Source organism: Clytia hemisphaerica, unplaced genomic scaffold, assembly GCF_902728285.1.
Source record: "Clytia hemisphaerica strain Z4C2 unplaced genomic scaffold, Clytia hemisphaerica genome assembly, whole genome shotgun sequence".
Classification (NCBI taxonomy): domain Eukaryota; kingdom Metazoa; phylum Cnidaria; class Hydrozoa; order Leptothecata; family Clytiidae; genus Clytia; species Clytia hemisphaerica.
Window position 1 is genome coordinate 121812 of NW_027104114.1, and position 22218 is coordinate 144029.

General features: G+C 34.2%; 1 protein-coding gene across 1 annotated transcript; it reads right to left on the minus strand.

Moving 5' to 3' along the window:
• Positions 1–179: 179 nt before the first annotated feature.
• On the minus strand, positions 180–20084 carry LOC136813360 (WD repeat-containing protein 19-like). The gene is made up of 42 exons (XM_067069869.1): positions 20008–20084; positions 19740–19831; positions 19400–19465; positions 19217–19281; positions 18939–18999; positions 17861–17913; positions 17623–17668; positions 16836–16896; positions 16653–16724; positions 16432–16509; positions 15846–16040; positions 15151–15242; positions 14966–15036; positions 14449–14739; positions 13526–13632; positions 13174–13299; positions 12431–12580; positions 12275–12289; positions 12057–12137; positions 11635–11802; positions 11353–11409; positions 11176–11213; positions 9399–9496; positions 8808–8938; positions 8556–8597; positions 8270–8379; positions 7883–7940; positions 7145–7215; positions 6561–6616; positions 5509–5632; positions 4985–5125; positions 4701–4790; positions 4142–4229; positions 3846–3882; positions 3540–3718; positions 2799–3018; positions 2579–2658; positions 2307–2388; positions 1647–1797; positions 1374–1497; positions 1138–1214; positions 180–889 (listed from the first exon to the last, which is right to left on the minus strand). The coding sequence occupies exons 1-42, from the start codon at positions 20011–20013 to the stop codon at positions 754–756; spliced, it is 4086 nt and encodes a 1361-aa protein (XP_066925970.1). The 5' UTR covers positions 20014–20084; the 3' UTR covers positions 180–753.
• Positions 20085–22218: the final 2134 nt, after the last annotated feature.

A 22218-nucleotide genomic window follows, 5' to 3' on the forward strand; every position in this document is an offset into this window, starting at 1 on the left:
AGACTTTGAACGGTTAAAAAACCGACCCCTTACCGTCCGCACATACTTAGTACCCATTTTTGCCTAAGTACCAGTACCTAAATTACCATAAGAATTAAAACGCGTATTTCATGTGTCATTGTATGTCACCGACTAAAAAAAGGCATGTTGGAAAGGAAAATGAGCGATGGAAAGTATTTGTGAAGATTGTACTTAAAATATCTTCAATAAAAATGTGACACGAAAAAAAACCCACAGATAATGTTACATAATTACATATTATATATACAATTCGTAAAAATTTTTCAATAGTTTTGTATAATAATTTCCCTAATATTGATCTTTCATATTACAGTATTATGTTAAAATGTTCTTCAAACCTTACTCATATTTATTCATTGATATTACATTTTTTATTGAGGTAGGGGCAGAGAGGATGATGTATTTAATATTTCTGTATTATCAAAAAAAAAATAGAACTTAATCTGGAGATTTTTAGTCCATTTACTTACACGCTTTTTTAATAGAACCATTCAATTTTGGCTAAGGCTTTTTGAAATTTTCTTAGATATTGGCCGATTTTCAGCCTCATGTTCTTATAAAACTGTTCTTACAAAAAGCGTGTACAATTAAAGTAAAGAAAGCCAATACAGCTTTTTTGATCCTTAGTCGGTAGAGAGCATCAAGGTATTTGTCATTTCATTAAATAGATAGAGGTTTTGTAGTGATAGATCTCCAGAAAACAGCAGTACATAAATTCATCCCCAGCATCTTTCAAAGTTCATCAGGGACGGCAGGAACGGCCACTTCGTCTCTGAGATAAATAGATGGATCAGGAACTGGCTTCAAGCTATTGATCGTCACTTTCTCTGCACACATTGGACATTTCGTGTCTTCTCCCTCCAATAAGCTAGAAAAAGATATTAGAGATAGATGGATGAACTCACTACAAAAAGGGTTTTCCTTCTATACTGAAATATGCCAATTAGTTCTCTGTAGTCCAACACAAGCTAGCATCAATTACTCGTACGTTAGCAAGAATTTCAAAGAAACTTTTCATTTGAAAAAAGGAAGATATGAATTTGCATTTTGATACTAGCTTTAATAACATGGGGAAAATAGACTGGTTTCTTCGAAAAGAAAAGTAGGCCATCTTACTTTTTGAATTCTGAACTCAAAGCAGGAAATGAACAATTAGGACAATTGCACCAATCATCTTTCAACATGTGTCGACCCTGAAAATGAAGGAATAGAGTGTTTTACCTTGCAAAAAAACATAAATAGAGAATAGTATAAATAGATAAACCACGACCTTCAGTCTAATTCATTAGAGAAAACATTGGGAAAATGCAAGTATACAAGTAATTTTCGGATGATGAATAAAAGGAGCTTACGGTGACAACACAATAAGGGAGGTGTTGCTTGCATTCCGGACAATCCAATTGTGTTTGAGGGACTGGGTACGAACAGAACGGACACGCGTCCAATGGCTCCTCTTCTTCCGTTTTGTCAGGTTTTCTGGAAAAATTTGAAAAGAAAAACATCAACATCGAAATTTTAAATAATGCATTAGCGTTGATGCTCAAATGGTGATTTAAACAAAAGTTTACGTCTCAAGTTAAGTTATCGGTAGTGCGAAAAAAATAACACCCGAGCCTTCTCAGTACCTGACAATCATTTCAATTTTCTTCTTGTATTTGACGTCGATTTGTGATCGATATTCCGGCCTCATTAGCATGGCAGCAAAACTGAAGGAGGAATGCTTCAACCCAGCTCGATGACATTCCACAACCGTCGATGTCAGGATCGGTACAATGTCTGAAAGTAGCGAAGAAACAATTATTCAATTTCACTGAATCAAACACCTTATTCGTATTACCATGTTTTGTCAAGACCCAAAAAAGCCATGGCGTTTGTCACTATTTTATCGGTTAAATTAGCGGCAAATACCCGGTCGTTTTGGGGGTGCTTCCGTTTAAAACATTACGTCATGAATATCACGAATAGAAGGGGAAATTTCATCTTGCTGAAATTTCTTCTGCTAAAAGTTTTCGTCAGGAGTAATATTCTCGTAAAGGAGAATTTCTCCTCTTTAAAGTACAATGGAACCTCCAATTAGCGGACACCATGGGGAAATAGGGTTAGTATCCGCTAATTAGAAGTGTCCGCCTTTTGGAAACTTTTTTATGAGGATTTGGCTAGAAAAGGGCCGAGGAAAATAATAGTGTCCGCCTTTTAGAGTGTCCATTAATTGGAGGTTTTACTGTACATCCAAAACCAGGTAGAGCATTGCAACCATTGTATTATGTGTTAGTAATGAAACGTACGTGCAGGAAATTTGCTGATGTTGTTGGCAACCCTGATTAACATTCGAGCTCCTTTCAAATGGTCACCGCGTTTGATATGAATCTATGGAGAGAAAAAAAGTTCACTTGGTGTTGAAGTGAAAGCAAATGTACGAACCGGAATTTAAGGACTAAAAGAACTTACTTTCCTTGTGTGTATTGTACCAGATGAAGTAGTGTTATTCGAGCTTCAAATAAATAAACAATCCAGTTTTTGGAGGAGAATAAATGGAGAAAGATGAGATTTCTTTTACCTTGCAAACAATGTAACTATGCAGTAACATCAAGTTCTGATTCATCTCATTTGGTATCTTGATCTTCCGTTCACGCAATTCTAGAATGAAAGAGAACACATTTAAAATAGTGTTCTTTAACTCCAATATTCTCTGCTTCTCATATTTTAATTCGAATATATTTTTAGTATATCATTTCATGTATAAGAAGACAAACAGTAAAACCATCCAATAAAGGTACCTTTATACATGCTGAACAACACATCATGCGCGTTCCGGTAGTTCCCCATCTCCTGTTCACTCTGCGCAATAATGATGGCTGTCTTTGCCGCTTCCGTGAATTTCTCGATAGCCATGTACAAGCGGAAGAGGTATTTAGAATCCTTTGGCATACCATCCAGTTCACCCATCAAGAAATCGATCAGATGCATTATCAACTTCTCGTCATTCGCTTTTTTCACCTGAAGAATTAGTTTAATTTTTAAATTAAGTTTCTATGCTTAAAAGTTATCGAGAACATTCACATTATAAAGATGAAGAATTCTTCTGAACGCTTATTACGCATATCACATTGTCATCGTGTGAAATAAAACTAATCAACAAAATTCAATTGAAAAAGTATGACTTGGTCAGACATCGGCATAGGGAATTAATGATTCCAACCCTTTCTTGGTAAACTTATCTTAATTCAAAGTCTACAAGTCGAAAATAAAATCATTAAGTCTGAATAGTCTGTACCCCCTATGTTGAGGAGGTGTGACGTCCAGAATGGTCTGGAAATTTAAAAGAAAAGGCGGTCTGGTTTTTTGGGTGTAAAAATCCAGGGTGGTCAGTAAAGCGAGGTCAAAGATCAGGGTGAAAAATATACAAGGGGTCACCTTTTCCAAAAAAGACCTCCTTAACATGGGGGGTACGATTTTTTTCTGGAATAGCCTATTATTCACTTAATATTTTTCACTGTCATAAACAAAGAAAAACCAACCGTTTGTATACTGAGTTCGACAGACTCTCCATTTTCTGTTACTGGGCATCGAAGGAGGTGACTCAATGCTTTTTGATATTGTCCAGCAAACATGAAGAACTTTCCAGCAAGCAAATATTTCCGCTTGTTCTCAAAATAGACGGCAATACTGTTATTGTCTTCTTGTGTCGCTTGGTCGCCTAAAAATGAATGAATGAATGAATTTGTCATTAAGGTTCATCCGTAAAGACCCAAGAAAGCCATCTTTTTGAGAAAAAAAAATTAAAAAGGGCGAAAACAAAAAGGTTGAGAGAAACGAAGACTCACCGATAATTTCTGCATATTGTTCCATTTGGTCATATTGCTGAAAAGAGAATACAAACAGTGTATGATTTTCGTAATATGGACTCTATTTTTGCAAGGGAAATAGTCAGTGAACTCGTCTCATTCACTTTTTTTGCAAGGGAAATAATAAGTCTTGCAAGCCGGATTGTTGATTGAACCCACACATGATCAAAATGAGATAAAAGAACGAACAAATGAAAGAAACAAAAACTACAAAACCGTTTTTCTGGTGATGTTCGGCTATCATTTAAAAATCATCCATGGTAATTTGTTCGTACCTGTGCAATTTTGAATGCCTCATCAGCGCATTTTGACATGACTAAAAATTGTATTGCTGAAGCGAAATCACCAAGGTCTTGAAAAAATCTATGAAATGAAAAATAGTTTTCAATGTTGCAATACATTACTTAAACCACGTTTACACGTATTCCGTTCGAATCATTTCTAACTGAAATGAAACTTTTATTATTGGTTAGAAATAACACGATAAAGTACCTTAAATTGTGATAATAAAGTTAAACACGGAAAAGTTGACTCATTTAGAGAAAGATCACAGGAAGAAATGTCAGTAAAAAAAATTTCCAGTGTCTTTTTAGTTTCAAATATACTCAAGAAATTTAATCTAAATGATTGAAAAACTTAAAAATTGGTGACATGGCCAAGGCGTTCTAAATCTACAGAATCTACTTTAGAATGCCATGGATTAAGTCAAAAATGGAATAAAATCGAAAGCATTTTTGTCTTATGATGATGACCGCTTTCGTTATAAAACGTTGAGAAGAAATAAAAGTATTCACCAAATGTTACTACGTTAAACGAGAATAATACGAGACTTACTTGGCAACCATACGGGCACCTTCCACCGATTGCGTCTCCTTAACCAAATTGACCGCTTCCTCTGGGTTCTGTAAATGATCCAAATTGATTCTGAAAAAAAAATTGGAGCGTCTTGAAAATTATTCATTTCAAGAAAAAATTAAAAATGCTGATTTTAAGCAATCTTTAGTGTGATGAATCGATGAATGTAGTAAGCATATCAAGAAAATTAAAAAATGAAAATCACGAAGAAAAGAAGAACAGTTAAGCCTCAGCTAAAATTTACTGGTTCTTTTAATCTTTACCTGATAACGCTCTCGTAATCTTTGGCCTTTTTGTAGGCGGTGGCTGCTTCTTTGTACTTCCCATCATGCTCTTTGGCTTTTGCGTATTGCATCAACAGTTTGGGAGTCGTTATGTATTTTAGTAGTTCACCAACCTTGTTCCTGATGGTAAGCAATCATAAAATTTCATTTGAAAGTTCTGAGTTTTGTACTTAAAAATAGATCTCTCAGTAAAAAATGTCGGCAAAGAGTGACGGAAAATCGGTGTAGAATAGATTCTAATAGCGGTATAAGAAAACTTGAATAAATAGCCGAACATCTTAGAACCTTAGAGATGTACAGAAGAGTCTCCCTAACTCGAGCCTCTCTAACTCGAACGTCTCCTTAACTCGAGAAAGTTTTATGGTCTCTTCAGTTAACAATACATTATAAAGCTTACTCAATAAATCGAAATTTCCTTAACTCGAACAAATTTGTGATCCCCGTGCGTGTCCGAGTTATGGAGACTCTGTAATAATTTTAATAATTGAGAAAGCGATTCGTACCATTGTTTCAACTTGATGTAGACACTAGCAGCTTTATCCCAAGATTGGGATTTCTCGTATAGAATTGCTGATTCATTGTATTGCTGTAAGAAAGAGAAATGGTAGCGAGTAAAGGTGAATAGATCTACTCCTTTGTGACGAATTTTACACTTTTAAGGGAGTGTGACATATCAATGAGGATTGGTCCAGGTATAATGTAAGCTGCTGAGAAGAGAACACAAGAATAGTACATTCCTAAACTGATAACAGATGGCCATAATTTTCTTACGCGTACGGTAAACCTCTGAAGTCGCTTGAAAATCAACCATCTAAGAAAAATAGCCACTTTCATAATAAGAATTTTGTTACGTGCCGCGATGTCAAAGATTGACCTTTTTTCTGATACGTTCCCTATTTTCAAACACAATCACACAGCTTTGCTGCCATTCCCAGTCCTATGAACCGAGCGCGGCCTTGCGAAATCGAGATAGCACATTTGTCAGATGGTCTTTTTTTCAACTTTCTACACATCCCTTTAGAGCTTCAGCGTGATATGCAGAAAACAATCTTATTTCAGGTTATACATTGGGCTTTTCCAGAAATAGTCTGTGCCCCCCTATTGAGGATATCGGATATCCAGGGGGTAAACGTTTTTGTTCAAAAGTGGATATCCAGTGTTTTTTCAAGTAAGAAATAGGGGTAAGCATCTTTATAAGAGAGGATATCTAAGGGGTTGAGCATATTTTTAAGAGTGGATATCCAGGGGGTTCAATACTTCAAAAACTCTCAACAGTGGGGGTAAAATTTTTTTCTGGGAAAGCCCATTCTCAGTCCAACATAATACAGGTTTTGCGAAAATCGCCTATAAACAACATTTCATTACAAAAGCATGTCATTTTTTCAATTCTGTTAATCAGAATACACCCAAGGTGTGACAAAGCACCAACAGTAAGTAAAAACGTGAAAATCTAAAAGCAACGTTTTTCAGACAAAAAAAAGCATTGCAAAAAAAAGCAGTTCATCAAAACTCGTGTCACCTGCTCTCTGTGTCAATCAAAGAAAGAAAGTTGCACTTTCATTCTTTCTTTTTAAAGCCTTTGAGCTTGATTTCGAAGCAAGATTGACACCCCTGAAAATAAAATTTAATATTTTTTATCACTGTGGTTATCATTCGGCAAAATTTAAAAGTTGGTACTCCAAATCTTGCTAGAAAAAGATTCAGAGAAGTCGTTGCAAAGAGTGCAACGCGTCGACTTTACACAAACAACTCTCTGCCAATTCAATTCACATTTAGAAAATCCTTGTGTCGAAGACTAGGTGGGACCCACACTCTTCTGAAAAATTTGGCCTAATTCCCCCGTCCTTTCGGAAAATTTGTCGGAAAATTTGGCCAAAATCCCGTCCTTGGTGGAAAAATTTCAACCCACTGGAAAATTAACTTTTGTTATCATCACCAAAAATTGTACACCAAAACCATACCCACTGGATTTTTTTACCTTAGAACAATAGGATTTCTATCCTCATTGGGATTTTTATCCCCACAGTGGGAAGAAGTTCCACCAGGGCTGTGAGACAGGGGTGTTTTAGGAAAGGCACGATGGAAAGGCACGGTAGAAAGTCGGCTATGACTTAAACCTGCTTGAACACAGATACTGACCTTCGAATGTCACCCATACGAATTGCCATCCTTGCAACACCACCAGTGCAAATCTCATCGTGATCTTTAAACTGAAACAGAAAACAATGAAAGATGAACAGCTCAATAATGAGAATGTGCTAAAGTGTATACAGATATAATTGGCAGTGGAAACAAGAATGCTTGTAACTTCGGGACAAGCTGGAGTTTTTACAAGCTCTTATTTGATCTGGTTGGTCGTTAACCAGTAATAAAACAATTTTGTTACTTTTTCTAAAGAACGCTGAAGAACGCGTCATCTCTATCACTTCAAATGACCAATTAGTGAAGTATCTTATAAAAACTCCAGCTCATCCCGTAACTTCTGATAATCAAATTCAATTGTGGAAATTTCTATTGCTTGTTTAAGAGAATCAAAAGCGCTATATTTGAATGTGTTTTTGGATGAAAAATTCGCGATTTTTAGCGGTTAAATTTTCGATTGCAAAAATTGAGCTTTTGATCTACTTATGCTATAACGTTCATTTTTACACCAGTGGTAGATGATCCTTAGGTAAACAAGGTTGTCAAATCTAAAGGCAAACAGAAAAGTCCATAGGAAGATATGGGCCCCGAAATACCCCTTGGTAGCACTTTTCTGTGAAACATGAAATCTCCAACTTTTTACTAAAAACTGCCAATCTGGATACACTTTATTACATATTTTCAACAGGTTTTGCAATCATGATCACAAATAGATTGTGATTTATTAAAACTTACATCTGACTCGTTGGTTATCCCATTCTCGAAATGTAGTAACGCGTTCGGATAATCTCCACTGGAACAAAATACAACACAGTACAAGTATATGAAAATATAGGAATAAATCAGTCAAGTCAGTCGAAATGAATTGTGGGACTAGATCGGAAAGAGAGATAAAAAATCAATAAAAGACACAATCAAGAATAACAGGAATCCAGTGCAAGAACAGGCTAAACCTTAAAGTTCTAAAAATATTCAAATACACAAGTTCATTTAACCTTCAAATGAAAAAAAAACTGAGCATTTAGCGAAAGGATGAATGGCTAAGTTATAAGCTTACGTAGCTTATGGCGTAGCCGAAAAGTTTTTACTATGAAATAAATTTTGATTCTTTAATAAGCTTACGTAAATTCTAGCTGTTGGGCATATTCTTTCGATATGAAGGGCATTTCTTCCGGTGCAAGCGCTTTGGCTAATTCAAGCGCTTGGTCCCAATGCAACAAATCCCTTCGCATCTAAAGACACGTGGAAGGAAAAGTCAAGTTAACAAAAACGACATAAGAATGTCAAACAAAAACTGCTTTTGTAAAAATCAAACGAACAAAACCTACTTTTCCTACTTAAAACCAATAAATGTTTTTGATGAAGTAAATCCATAAAAAATAAAACCAGGAAATTAAATTTAAAATACCTCTAAGGCAGCTTGTGGTCTTCCGGAGAGAAGAAAAAGGTCCTGTGAAAGAAAAAAAGATAAATTGAGAGTGAATGCATTCTTTCACCGGTTGCCCGGAGGTGCCGTTTTCAAGAACATTTCAACCGATACATGCAACCAAATGTTAGCTCCTCGGTCTGGCCATATAGTTATGGGTCTTCATTATAAAATGGGTATATAATACTAATAATATAAGTAAATCATAAGTAAATGTTAAATGTGAAAGCCTACCTGCGCCAGATTGAAATCTTTCAATGTCATTGCTACATAGCCAGCCAGCAGGTTTTTATCCTCCATTTTCTTTAACTTTTCAAGATAAATAACCATACTGACATTACCGATATGACGATACACACGAATGGCTACAAATGAAAGAGAATTGGTGTTTCTCAAAAATACAAGTCAAGATTCAATGTGCTTAATGGGCGGTTCCATTAAAAACCATACAAGGGGTGGTTTTGACTTGGAAAGGTTCTTCCACCCGAAGAACCTTTCCAAGTCAAAAAAAGATTATTGAAAATAGGTGGATATCCCCTGGAAAATTGCAATATTTTCAAAAATACCCTTGGAAAAATTATTTTCATACCTTCCAGGATGGACGAACTAAAACCAGTCTTTTACCCCCTGGAAAATTTTCTCTGCTTATCCTCTGGAAATGTTCGTCCACCCCCCTGTATGGGTATAAAATGAAAGGCCTAATAAATATAACACTGGAGAAACAGCAGTTAATAAGTAACTTAGTTTATTGATGAAAGGCACTACGGTTATAACTTTTAAAAATATTTAGTATACAGGTGGACTGCTGTAGATGAAAATAATTACCGAAATTGATATCCAACTGTCTCGTAGCTACTTCAGCCAGCATTTCCCAATGTTCTGGAGTTTTCAATTTTTCGCATATCGTCCAGGCTTCCTTGAATCTAAACAAGTGATACTTTTATGGACCTACCTGGTTATGCATTTAACACATATATAATTGATATCTACATAAGCGTGACCATGAAACAATCATTCAGAACACAAATAGTGACGATCTATTAAAAATAGTCGTTTGTTTCTTATAAAAAAACGTTTAGAAACCAAAATTTCATGCTCTTGAGAGCAAAAAAACATATCTCATCAAAAAATTCAGTAATTTCAAGAACGTTGATGTATGCTTATTAATAGTGATTCTTATAGATAAAGATGCGTTTTTTGAGCTGAAAAATTCTTTTTTTACAAAAATCTGCTTGAGCCATCTTTTACCTACTTTCATGCAAAAAGTCAGAAAAAACAATGATCCAATATTTCACAAAGTCCAAAAAACCCTTTTTCTAGCCGTTTTTTTAGCTGAAATTTACCCCTAAATTTGTTTTTTCGAAAATCGGGCTCCCTCACATTCGAGGGTTTATAGTTATGCATCTTTGCTCAAAAAATCATAAAGAATGAAAGAGCCAATCTCGAGAAGAGCTAATACCTAAGTAATTGATAATGTGCTTATAAAAGAATATCGAATTTGGCCTATTTTCCTATAAAAACACGCCAAGCAACCAAAATTTCATGTCTAAACACACATATTTTGTAAAAGTAAGCCCTCCTGAGCAAAAAAAAACATCTATCTCATAAAAAAATTGAGTAATTTGACTAAGAACATTGATGTATGCTTATTAATAGTGATTCTTATAGATAAACATGCGTTTTTTAAGCCAACAAATTTTTTTGCAAAAATCTGCTTAAGCCATCTTTTACCTACGATGGTACCCTACTTCCATGCAAAAAATCAGAAAAAATTAACGACCTAATTTTTCACAAAGTCCAAAAAACCCGTTTTTTAGCCGTTTTTTGGCCCAAATTTGCCCAAAAATTTTTTTTTTTGAAAATCGGGCTCCGTCACATTCGAGGGTTTATAGTTATGCATCTTTGCTCAAAAAATCATAAAGAATGAAAGAGCCAATCTCGAGAAGAGCTAATACCTAAGTAATTGATAATGTGCTTGTAAAAGATTATCGAATTTGGTCTATTTTCCTATAAAAACACGCCAAGCAACCAAAATTTCATGTCTAAACACACATATTTTTTAAAAGTAAGCCCTCCTGGGCAAAAAAAAACATCTATCTCATAAAAAAATTGAGTAATTTGACTAAGAACATTGATGTATGCTTATTAATAGTGATTCTTATAGATAAACATGCGTTTTTTGAGCCAACAAAATTTTTTTTGGAAAAATCTGCTTAAGCCATCTTTTACCTACGATGGTACCCTACTTCCATGCAAAAAAAACTGAAAAAGTTAACGACCTAATTTTTCACAAAGTCCAAAAAACCCGTTTTTTAGCCGTTTTTTGGCCCAAATTTGCCCAAAAAATTTTTTTTTTGAAAATTGGGCTCCGTCACATTCGAGGGTTTATAGTTATGCATCTTTGTGCAAAAAATGAGCCAATTATGAGGAAAGCTAATAACAAACGAACGAACGAACGGACAGAGGTTAATTTATAGGACCTCCACCGGGGTAGGTCCAAAAACATATACAATTAAGATAATTATCCAAAATTATGGTAATAAAAAAACTAGCTATTACCTTTTTTTGCTTGAAACAATAGGATGCACATAAAATAGCTCACCTTTTTAAAGTCAGCATATTCTTGAGATTATTCTTTGCCTGAAAAAAAAAAAAATCCAATATTTGTGAACAAAACTTGAAATTCCTCATTATTTTCACCGAAAGACTTATTGTTAAATACGATCAAAAATGAATAGATCGGAGAAGATCTTACTACAGAATCTCCAATGAAACATACCTTGGTTGAATCATGTACATCTGAGACATTGTTAGGTATCAATTCCACGCTCATTAACTGTTGAAGAAAAGTAATTAAATAATAATTATAAAGACCTGCTTTATGACAATGAAAATTTAATGAAATTCAGAAAAGGTTCAATCATTATTTAATCTTCATGTGATTATAAAATTCAACGCCTGAGTGAGGAGCCAACTTAGCCAGCTGAATGAACCCTGATGAATGGACCCTCCTGAGTGATGATCAATCGAATGAACATAGTCTGGTATATTTTTCAAATACCTTGCCAGCTTGCGTTTGACACGTGACTCTTCCATTGTGCATCATCACAGGGCTGTAACCAAAACTTAATTTAGCTGAGCATGCCAGAGCACAATCTGTACCAGCTACTGTGTCTTTGGAATATGAGTATAAATATAATTTGTCCTCGTCGTAAACGCAAAACACATTCTGAAAAATAAATAAAGAATAAATTTCAGAATACTATTAGTAATAGATGGTATAAGAATGGTGGCACATTAAAAATATATCGTCGTCCATGACCCAAAATTAATAATTAAGAAAATTCACAATTTTACCAAAGTGTTTATGGTTGAATGATTAAGCCTTTAGGATAGGAATGTGAACGTGAACCATAAGTACCAGTTTATCGGTGTATCCAGTCGATAAGTATACAAAGCAAAGCGCCTCAGTAAAGGTCTTACCTCATCAAGAAAGCCTTGGTCCCATAGTACACCTTTGACTGCAGGTGGAAATGATTGAATTTCATGGACACCATCACTGACCTATAGAATGAATTTTCATTCAAAATTTAAAAGATTAGATTCTCAAACGCATTAGAACAGAAAGGAGAATGGGTGAAAATAAAATAATATATTGCTTCCGATAGAAAGAAATATTCGAAAATATGAAACATACTTACTTTAGTTTCACAGCCCTAAAATAGAGAAAAAATATAAATTAGTGAGGTATAATTAGTAGATAAGGTATAACAAGAAGCAGCAAGAAGGTACATTTGCAGAAAAAATTTAATTTTCTGGATAGGGAACGAGTTGGAGGAGCATGAAAAACAACTCACAGTGCAATAAATAAAGCCATCACTTTTATCATCAATATAAATGACTTTTGTTCCAGCTTCGTCAGGAAATATTTTTCGAATGCCCACCACATGGCGATATTCGTTTACGTATTGCCAATCCTCCAGATAGAAAAACTTGATATGACCACCCTGAGGTTAAAAATGAATGAATTCGTATACTTATTTGGATTGTCAATTTTATAATAGTACTGTTCTAAAGAAGATAGTATACACAACAAAGCTTTCCCTCACTTGCCTAATGAATTAAAATGGGATCATTTTTCCAACACCTTTGTTTATGCCGAACCCCGTTTATCAATTAAGCACGAACCCAAGAGCTTTAGTGATGCTTGATTCGAGAACAGATGCCTAAAATTTTCGTTTACTTTATTCAGATTAACTTTCGCGAGATTAGATTTCGCGATTTGGCGAATTTTTGCCATTTTCGCAAAATTAAAACTCGCGAAAACGCGTTAGATTCTTGACTCACGAAATTAAAAAAAACTTTTTAAAATCGCATTTTCGGCGGAGAAACCAGTCTAAAGTCTCCATCCATTTGTGGCAAAAAATGGCTCTTTTACAGCTGTTTTCAGGCTTATTCGCGAAATTAAATTCACGCGAAATATTTCAAAACTCTGACTCGCGAAATTAAATCCAGAAAATTACGCGATTTTTTTCGCTCGCAAAATTTAGTCCGATTAAAGTATATAGTGTGAAACCGTCTCAACCAGAATAATACTTACTTCGTTGGAATAGATGAAAAAATCTCCAGTAAGAGTAAAAGACGTGATTTTTGATTTGTCGCCTTCGTCAGGGAAAAGTCTCCCTTCCCTTTCCTCTTCACTATTTTCTCCCAAGTCTCCTTGAATCTACATAAAGTAAAAAGAAGATTGCTTTAAGCTGTCGAAAACGTTAACATGTGACTGAAAAAATGTAATTAAAGATTTTTTGTTTTTAATTAAAAATGATATCGTTTGCTTAAACCCATCAATTTTATTTTGATATGAAACGAGAACACTTGTGTAAAAATAAAACCTTTAAGGTCTACAGAATTAAAACATCGGGGATGATGATGAAGAAAAGATTTTTTCTCACTAAATGTAATTGTGCTCTTCCTTCAAAGCCGACTGCAGCATAATCTTTATTCAGTCTGACTTGATTAACTGTTCCAAGGTATTCCCGATCATGAAATGGTGTGCCATCTAGTAAGAAAGAATTATAATTTAAATGGCAGTCTCAAAATATTCTACGTATATTCACTAAGGTCTTATTCATAACCTCGGGGCGGGCACTAGCCAGTGCCTTCCCACAAACCAAATTTTTTCTTTTTTTTATGGTCAGTTACACTTTGAAGCGTTTGTCGAAGGTTATCGCACTGCGGTGAAGGGTGACGTCACTTCCGTGCGGAGTGTATAAAGGCGGGAAAACACGGAACTCGAAAATAAAGACTGGATTGGACAATCGAATAGGTAGGAGAGGATTTGCGTTGATGTCCAATCTAGTCTCATTTTTTTAGTTCCGTGCATAAAATCAAAACAAAAGAATCCTCGGGATCGGGATGAAGTTTTAGTGAGCTATCGAAATTATTTTGATACAACCCTTTTAAAAGTAACAGACGTCAAATCGCGATTAAAAAGCGGTTTTCGTCTAACAGGCTAGGCGGGCACTGACCTTGACGGCAGACGGGGACGTGCCGCTGGATTTAGAAAAGTTGACCCTGTCAGATATGAATTTTTGGTAAAGTGGTGACCCTGTTGGAATTTCCACCCTAACAAGTGGCAAAAATGACTAAAAGTAGACGAAAAACTGAAAGATTTTTTAACCTGAAAAATTGTCCAAATAACCAAAAGTGGACCCTGCCAGATACACATCTTGAAAATTAGTAGATTTGGGACCCTTAATCTTAAGAGCCTAACAAAGTGACCCTGACCAGCGACACGTCCCGTACCCAATTTTGCCTAAGTGCCCCCCTGGGCTCACAACACTTAATCATGAGGTATAAATCTTAAAGCACATACTGAATTCTGCAAGTTTGCAAAACCAAACACGATTATTCATGCCACATGCCAGATTATCTTGATACAAAGCAATGAAATTTGGTTCAACTTGTGTTGGGATCTTGATAGGAGATGTATTTGCTACTTCATCTGTGATTGTAATTTCTCGTAGCGAGGTCAGATAAGCAACTTTAGTTTCATACGAAGCACCAAGAATAGGTAGTTTGGTTAAATAGACATGGACAGCTCCTTGAGTTGTAGTTACAGCTAAGAGTTGACCGTCTTCAGTCCATTGTACTTTGTCCAGTTTGGCTGTAATAAAAAAGTTTCAGAAGGGTTGTAAGTTAAAAATTTGTCTTATTCCAAGTATAACTGAAAACAGTAGTATCATGCCTCTTTTTAATGTGAGTTTAAATGCCCGTGAGTTTAAATGCCCGAGACTTTTAGTTTTCTATCAAATTTATCGATAGGAAACTATTTCAATTGACCCGATCAATTTGGATCTATTTAAAAAAGAAAAAAATGAAAAGTAACTTACCCCGACCAATATCTTCTACATTAATTATAGCTTGGATCTCTTTTAAATCATTCAAATCATGAAGTTTGATGCTGAAAAAATAAAAATAAAATAAAAATAAAATAAAAATAAGTTAAAATCAACGAAAAATATAAAGAAAGAATTTGAAATGAAACAATAAAAGCTAGGAATAAGTCTAAACTTACCAGCCATCGCCACACGAAGCAGCCATTTTGAGAGACAAAGAAATATCAATATCTGTCAATTCATCTTTGTGATCCCTTGTCTGGAAAAGTTCCTACAAACAGAAAGACAATTGAATTGTATATACCACCAGTATCGTAATAGAACTTTGATTTAGATTAAAGAATTTACTTTTATTGGCCAATCACCGGGTCTTCTATTAGCATGTCGCTGTCCGTGGTGCAGTATGTCCATTTTTGAAAAAGTAGCGCTTTGTTAATTCAAGATCATTTTGGAAGAGATGGCAAATTCTTGTACGAAGTGTACGCATTGGGAACACATATTCGACTATTGTTATGAGGTACAGTTTCGGCTTTAACGAAGATAATTATATGGTTGATTACATTTAGCTTAGATTTGTAAAGGACGAGCGGGGCGATAAATCCGTAATAGCCCCGCTTTTTTGTAATCGCCCTGATGTAAACAACAATTTCTATTGGTTGAAATTTTTAAGCCAATCAAAATAAGAGTGTCAGTCGAATGTTTTTTTATAGTTTCGAATGTAAAAGAATAGCGATTGAGTGTTCTTCAATTCTTTTTCTTCAATTCTCACTACGTTCGGGCTATTTTCAAATGTTTTCAATGAACCTCGGGGTTATTAATCCCAAATCACCCTCTAAACCATGTTATTACTAGTACAAATTACACTTCCTATTACCTGTCCAATCTCTTTAAGGTGAGTGGAAATAACGACCAGATATCCAGTTGAGAAACCAATCATTATATAGCCATCTCCAAACCATTTATAAGTGACAATCGTTCCATATCGTGGTTGGAAAGCCAGCTCAATAGGATTATCTGGCTCATTCAGATTGTATAAAAATAACGTTTTCTGACCGACTGTCAAGCTCAACTATTGAAAAATAAATGAATAATATTTATTTAATCACCTTTAAAACCTTTAACAAGTCAAAAATATTACGAAGTATAATGTCTTTTTCACTTATATAAGGAATTTGCTGAACGATCAGTTTACATTTAAGAGCAAGACAATTAGTAGCCAGGATTTAGATCTTGTAAGACTGCTTTTTATTAATTTATGTTTTGCTGCCCTGGGTTGGGTAGGAAAGTTTTGGAAACATGGGTTTGCACTTTCATTCACTAGGGAGACCAAGCTCTATAATTTTAGAACTTTGTCTGTATGAGGTAAATTTTGTTTTTTCTAAAATTTTGAGCTTGGATATCCAGGCTAGACAATTAGCAGATTTTTTTTTCTACTTTAAAAGTGAATGATTCTTTCTTACTGTAGTTTCTCCAACACTTCTTTCGTCCGTCTTCATAACAGAGAATTGGACTTGGTTTGGTTCCAATCTTGTGACTGTCTACAGATAAGAAAGCAATCAAAGAAAGTGAAACCTCTAATCTAAAACCCCAAAGGAAGTATATAGATTTCCTAAAAAGCAAACTGACTGCTTGACTTGCAATTCGATTCTTCCTCTAATTCAAAAAGTAAATTGAGATTTACCTGCTTGACTGTGTCCCCTTCACTGTTACTGATGGACAGCAATCTATCTTCACCCGCTAACGCTATAAGGTTCTAAATAAGAAAAGAAATAATTAAATTGAAAAGAAAGTTCAATTTTGTTGATTGGCAAGAATGAAATGAATAAATCAAATTATCATAGTAAAGAAACAAAAGTTTATATACCTCAGAGTTCCAACATCCACATGAGATTTTTCGAGCATGTTTCCCAAGCACAGGTATTTTTCTGAATAATTATTAAATAAAAATGTTAGGCTATTCCATTGGTTCAATCAAGCATAAGTATTTAACTTATATCAGCAGTGTGCTAATTTCTCATTAAAGTCTGTCTCAATATAATTTGCAGCGGAGACAAAAAAGGCTGTAACTTTTGATAGAATTTGAATTCGAAAACGGTTTTGAGTTTGTTTAAAAGATAATCCAGAGTGGAATATTATCAAAAAAGAAAAATCTTTTAGAAATAGAAAAATGTAAATGAAAAATGAAGAAGAAGAAAATCAACTTCTTATAGAATAATGCTATGATCTTTATTTTTATATCAGAGATCCTTCAATCTTAGAATGTCATAAATGGGAACAAAATTCCAAAAATATTTATTCAGTCAAAAATTACAGTTTAAAATTTTGCCCTGGTCGACTTAAAAAAGGCTCTTTTTGTTGTTTTATGGTGGTTTTTAAAGTCAATTAGTGATAAACTTTCCATTATATCTTTCGATTGACTTTTTTACTTAATCTTCTCTCCAAGCAAAAATGAACAGATCCGTAAGAAGCGATCACAGTGCGCACTTATAGACACCTAAACAACCTTTATGCAGCCATTTGGGTATCAACATCTATCAAGTTTTCATAATGCAATACATGGATATATGGAATGAGTAAGTTGACAATACCATGTTCACATAAAGAAAAAATCGAGCAAGAAAAGTTACTAAGAACTCATTTGATTTTCTTACCTTTGTGTTTGGTGGTTGTAAAGCAGAAGATTTCCTTTGTTTGTCCCTGAAAGAAAACCACTATTCTTTAAAAGATTATACTCATAGAACAAAAAACCATTTCCCAACACTGATTAAACTATGCAGTGTGAAATAGGGGTTACGCAGTGTGAAATACAAGACATGTATAAGAAATTCCAATTCGTTTAGAAAAAGGGGTTACGAGAAATTAAAAAGTATGACCTTTAATAAATCTTACCAACTGCCAGTATTTGTGAGTTTTTTGACCATAGGAGAAATGATATTGAATCTCTACAAAAAAATTATAATTTTTTGACTTTTTAGAAAAAGGTACAATGTAGAAATCATTACTATATTCCTAAAAAGACTTAAAAGAAACTAATGATAAAGTTGTTAAGCTTGTAAACTGAAAGCACTTACTAATTTATATAATCTTACAAAAACAAGGCTGAAATACTAATCTTTCATTCTCCTACCCATTTGTTTCACCTGGTATAATTTTGCCGCTAAAAAGAAATAAAGTATACAATAATTAATCAAATATTACAATAAAAAAACACAAGCATAACTCTAGCCGATATATATCTCAACTATATAGAACTATTAAGTCAGCTTTGGTTTCATATCAAACTATAAGCAAGAATAGGACTTGAAAGTATGAAATAACTTGCAACAATTGGAATTATCTGCTTACTCTCTTCCCTTCTTGTCACTAAAAATGAATAGAAAAAACTTGAATAGTATATTCTTAAACCAAAAAATCAAGAAACTTACTATTTAATAACTAGCAAAACGTAAAAGAGCACACAGTGTTTTATACTGACAAAACATCATCAGAACACTATTAAAGGACACTTTTAAACCAGACCAAAGTATCATTTAGTGCTTTTTTGAAGGGAATGTTGAGGTGTGGCACCAGGGAGGGTCTACTACAACAGGAGAGAAAGTGTTTCTTGTTGAAAAGGAGTTTTTGTAATTGTCATTCAGTTATATGGTTATTCAGCTTTAAACATTATGTTCAGTGATGGAGACATAAACTTAAAAAATTCATATCCAAAAGTCAGTCAATAGGGAAAGGCTTTCAAAAAAACTTGCCTTTTAATTGTTTAAGAATAAAAAGCCATAAACTTAAAATTCATATAAAAAATTCAGTCAATAGGAAAACCTAGGGAAAGGCTTTCAAAAAGACTTGCCTTAATTGTTTGAGAATAAAAAGCCATAAACTTAAAATTCATATAAAAAAGTCAGTCAATAGGAAAACCTAGGGAAAGGCTTTCAAAAAGACTTATAATGTTAACAAAGTATAAAAAGTTCACCTTAAACCAGACTCTAGTTGTGTAGTCTTCATTGTATTTGCATCCCATAAATAAATCATTCCTTGAGATAAACAAATATTTATTATGATTCAAGTATACAGAAGAAAATTTTTGGACTTTATATCAATAAATAGACAGTTTGTCTTAATATCAAATCTGTGTGTTGTAGCTTTGATTCAACTTAAATAATTCAAAAGTGATTCTAAATATTATAGTGGTTGATAAAATTATTTAACACAACATATGAGATTTTGAGTATGAATTGTCAAAATAATAACCTGTCTTTTCATTCCCAATAGCCAATGTATCTCCATCTTTATCCCATGAAATTCCTGTGCAAACTCTAAAGGTAAAGATAGATCAAAACAAAATACTGGAAGGAATTTAAAATTTCTTATCACTCAGTAAAAATATATACCAGAAAAGTGATTGATAAGCAAATAAATCATTCCAAAACATACCCTGGTAAGATGACTTCATCTTTTAATTCACCATGGCGGTCATATATCGTTACTAGGCGACTGACTCTAAAATAAATAGAAAGTAGCATTAACTTTATTAATAACAAATCTGCGCACGGGGATGTGCCACTCACTTGGTAGAACAGTTGTATTGGTATTGTACAATTGCTTAGTTAAAAAATTTCACTTAAATCTTAAATTAGGGGTTTGCTACTAAATTGAAGACATCGTCTATTCCCCTATCTTTCTAAAGCATTAGATCTTGTGAACATTCATTGCACAAAATTGGCTATGATTGTTATAAAGGTATCTGACTGGTAAATTTAAAGCAATTGTTTACCCTGTAACTGCCAAAAAATTTCCCTGTTGGTTTTGCCAGGCCATTGTCACACGGTCACTACCATGGACTCGCTCTGGTATTGTGAAAACACGCTAGAAAATTCAAAAATTTAAGAATATGAAGGATCGTTAATTTGTAATTAATCAGTAAGTTTTTTTAAAGCTTTCCATAGAGAGAATTCTGCAGGATTTTATGGACAGTTTCTGGTAATAGCTTGATAGTGTTTGGACCTAGTGTTTGGTTAATACCATTGATACAAAAGTCTTACCTTCATGTTGGCAGCAACAACTTATCAGCCAGCCAACTTTTTATTTATATTTTATTTTGTTTAACATTATTCTAAAAATAAATTGAAGGAAGACTTTCAAAATCAAGAGTTTGAGATTATTTTTGCAACATTCAAAAACTCATTCATTCAAACAAGAGAACGAGTGAAAAGAAATTTAATACGGGAAAGAGTTTTTTTATCATCATGATCAATTTATATTACCTAACCTGCAATTAGAGCACTGATTTTCTCTTTTAAGCAATCAGTTGCAGACTGGTACTTCGGTTGAGAACTGGGCACTAGTACCGCTCCCTTCGAAAGCTTTTTATTCTATAAGAAGATCACTCACTCCAAACAAAAATCAAAACAAACACGAAGAGCACGTTAAAAGTTGTCTAAAAGGTTGGTCGAAAAGGATTTTCAAAAAAGTTAAATGTAAGTGAAAAATTTGAATTAAAAAATGTTGAACACCAACTCCAGAAGTCAACTCAACTTTTGTCGTTTCATTTTTCCGTGAACTTTGAACCATTCTAACCTTTTTTCTATATGCTAAAGTGTTCCGGTTTTTATTAAAAGAAAGCCCGTGATCTTAGCTTTTTAGCGGTATATAACACTGTGGACACGGGCTAGACCGCAAACTGGTAAAGTGCCGAACATTTTTGCAATATTTCAAAATCTGTATGTTACAGGGAAGAAAAAAGTTTCAACTATTGACTAACAAATATTTCTGGAAATGGAGGAAAACACAGTTGAAAGCTGAAACTTTTTTATCAGAAAAAGGATGAGAAATTCAAAAATTACATTCACTAATTCTAGTTCATTAATTTCCATGTAGTTTTTTCACTTTTTTGCTTCTGCCGAAATGGATTTTCTTTTCATTCGGGGTTTCTCCTTTCAGAAAAACTTATTATTTACTTTTTGTTCCTCCATTTCCAGAGACCCCTTGAAATGGGTCCTACCACCTTTTTGACTCATTTCAACCTTTTCCGAGCTATTTTCTTCGAAAAAAATAAAAGTTAAAACAATGCAATGTCTTCTTTTTTCAAAAAAAGATACCGTGATATCGGGTAAAACTTGCATCAGTGGAGGCTAATAACATGCATAGAGGGGGGGTGCCCAGTGCACAAACACCGAACTCTATTTTCACTTTTCTCACTTCACTTTTCTCACTTATATACTTTTGGTTTTTACATAAATCCTTTTAGACCATCTTGTAGATGAGCTTGAAGTCCTTCTTTCAGTTTGTTTTCACTTTATTTGAAAGTTTCTTCTTGGAATGATAAGTCGTTAAAGCAAGTGCCATTCGGACCCAGTTCGCAGACGAGGAACCAGTGCGTGAACAATCTTTCGAAAGAAAAAATTAGAGCTCCACTCTCAGGTACCGCAGGATCGTCTAATCTCGACATACGTCTTGCAATCTCGACACCGGATCTGTAAAATAATCAAAACAAACCTTGAATGAAATTCTTGGTATCATTCTTATCGAACAAGTTCATCCATCAAACTAGAAGTTCAGTAAACATTGCAATCCCTTCAATTAAAAAAACAGCCAAATTATAAGCAGTTTTACACAACACACGAAACGCATGCAAACTTCCTTGTAACTTTCTTGTGTCCATCATTAAAATTTTACAACTTTATTACGCTTCAAGTCACGTGATAAAAATACTTCGCGCGCTTAGTCGACCTGGTTTCCATTTCCTTATTATTTATTGCAAGCACATGCTCTAGGCGCTAGGAGGCCGCGTTAAACTTCTAGGCGTCGCAACTAGCACACCCGGTCCCTTTTCAAATTCATAAGGAAACCGGGTTCTTTTAATTATTTTCGGTTCAGGTAAAAAGGTCTAATAAAAAATTCCTCGCATGCAAAATGTTGTTGTGATTTGGGCATCTTCGTTGAAAGCATGCTAATTAGTTTTTTAGCGATTACTACATCGTTAAAGTGTTCTTTTCAAATATAAGTAATAACAGTTCAAATTTCTCATATTATATTAATCTGTGACGTGGATAGCGAGAGAGAACAATTTAGTGATTGATTGATAACTTTGGTATGTATTTTTTATGTTTGATTTTTTATTTCCAAGACCAGCCTACAGCTATGTCGAGATTGCAAGACGTATGTCGATATTAAACGACTCTACGGTAATACTTTAACTCTCCTCCGAGATGATACAGGGGTATTTGAACTTTTCAAAACCACGCGCTTTTTCA

What these genes read in the sequence shown, in the direction of transcription:
- LOC136813360 (XM_067069869.1), bottom strand. An exon ending in TACAACCACCAAACACAAAG is followed by an intron (nt 16,897 to 17,622) that starts GTAAGAAAATCA and finishes ATAATTATTCAG; the next exon opens with AAAAATACCTGTGCTTGGGA. An exon ending in CATCAGCAAATTTCCTGCAC is followed by an intron (nt 1,798 to 2,306) that starts GTACGTTTCATT and finishes CGCTACTTTCAG; the next exon opens with ACATTGTACCGATCCTGACA.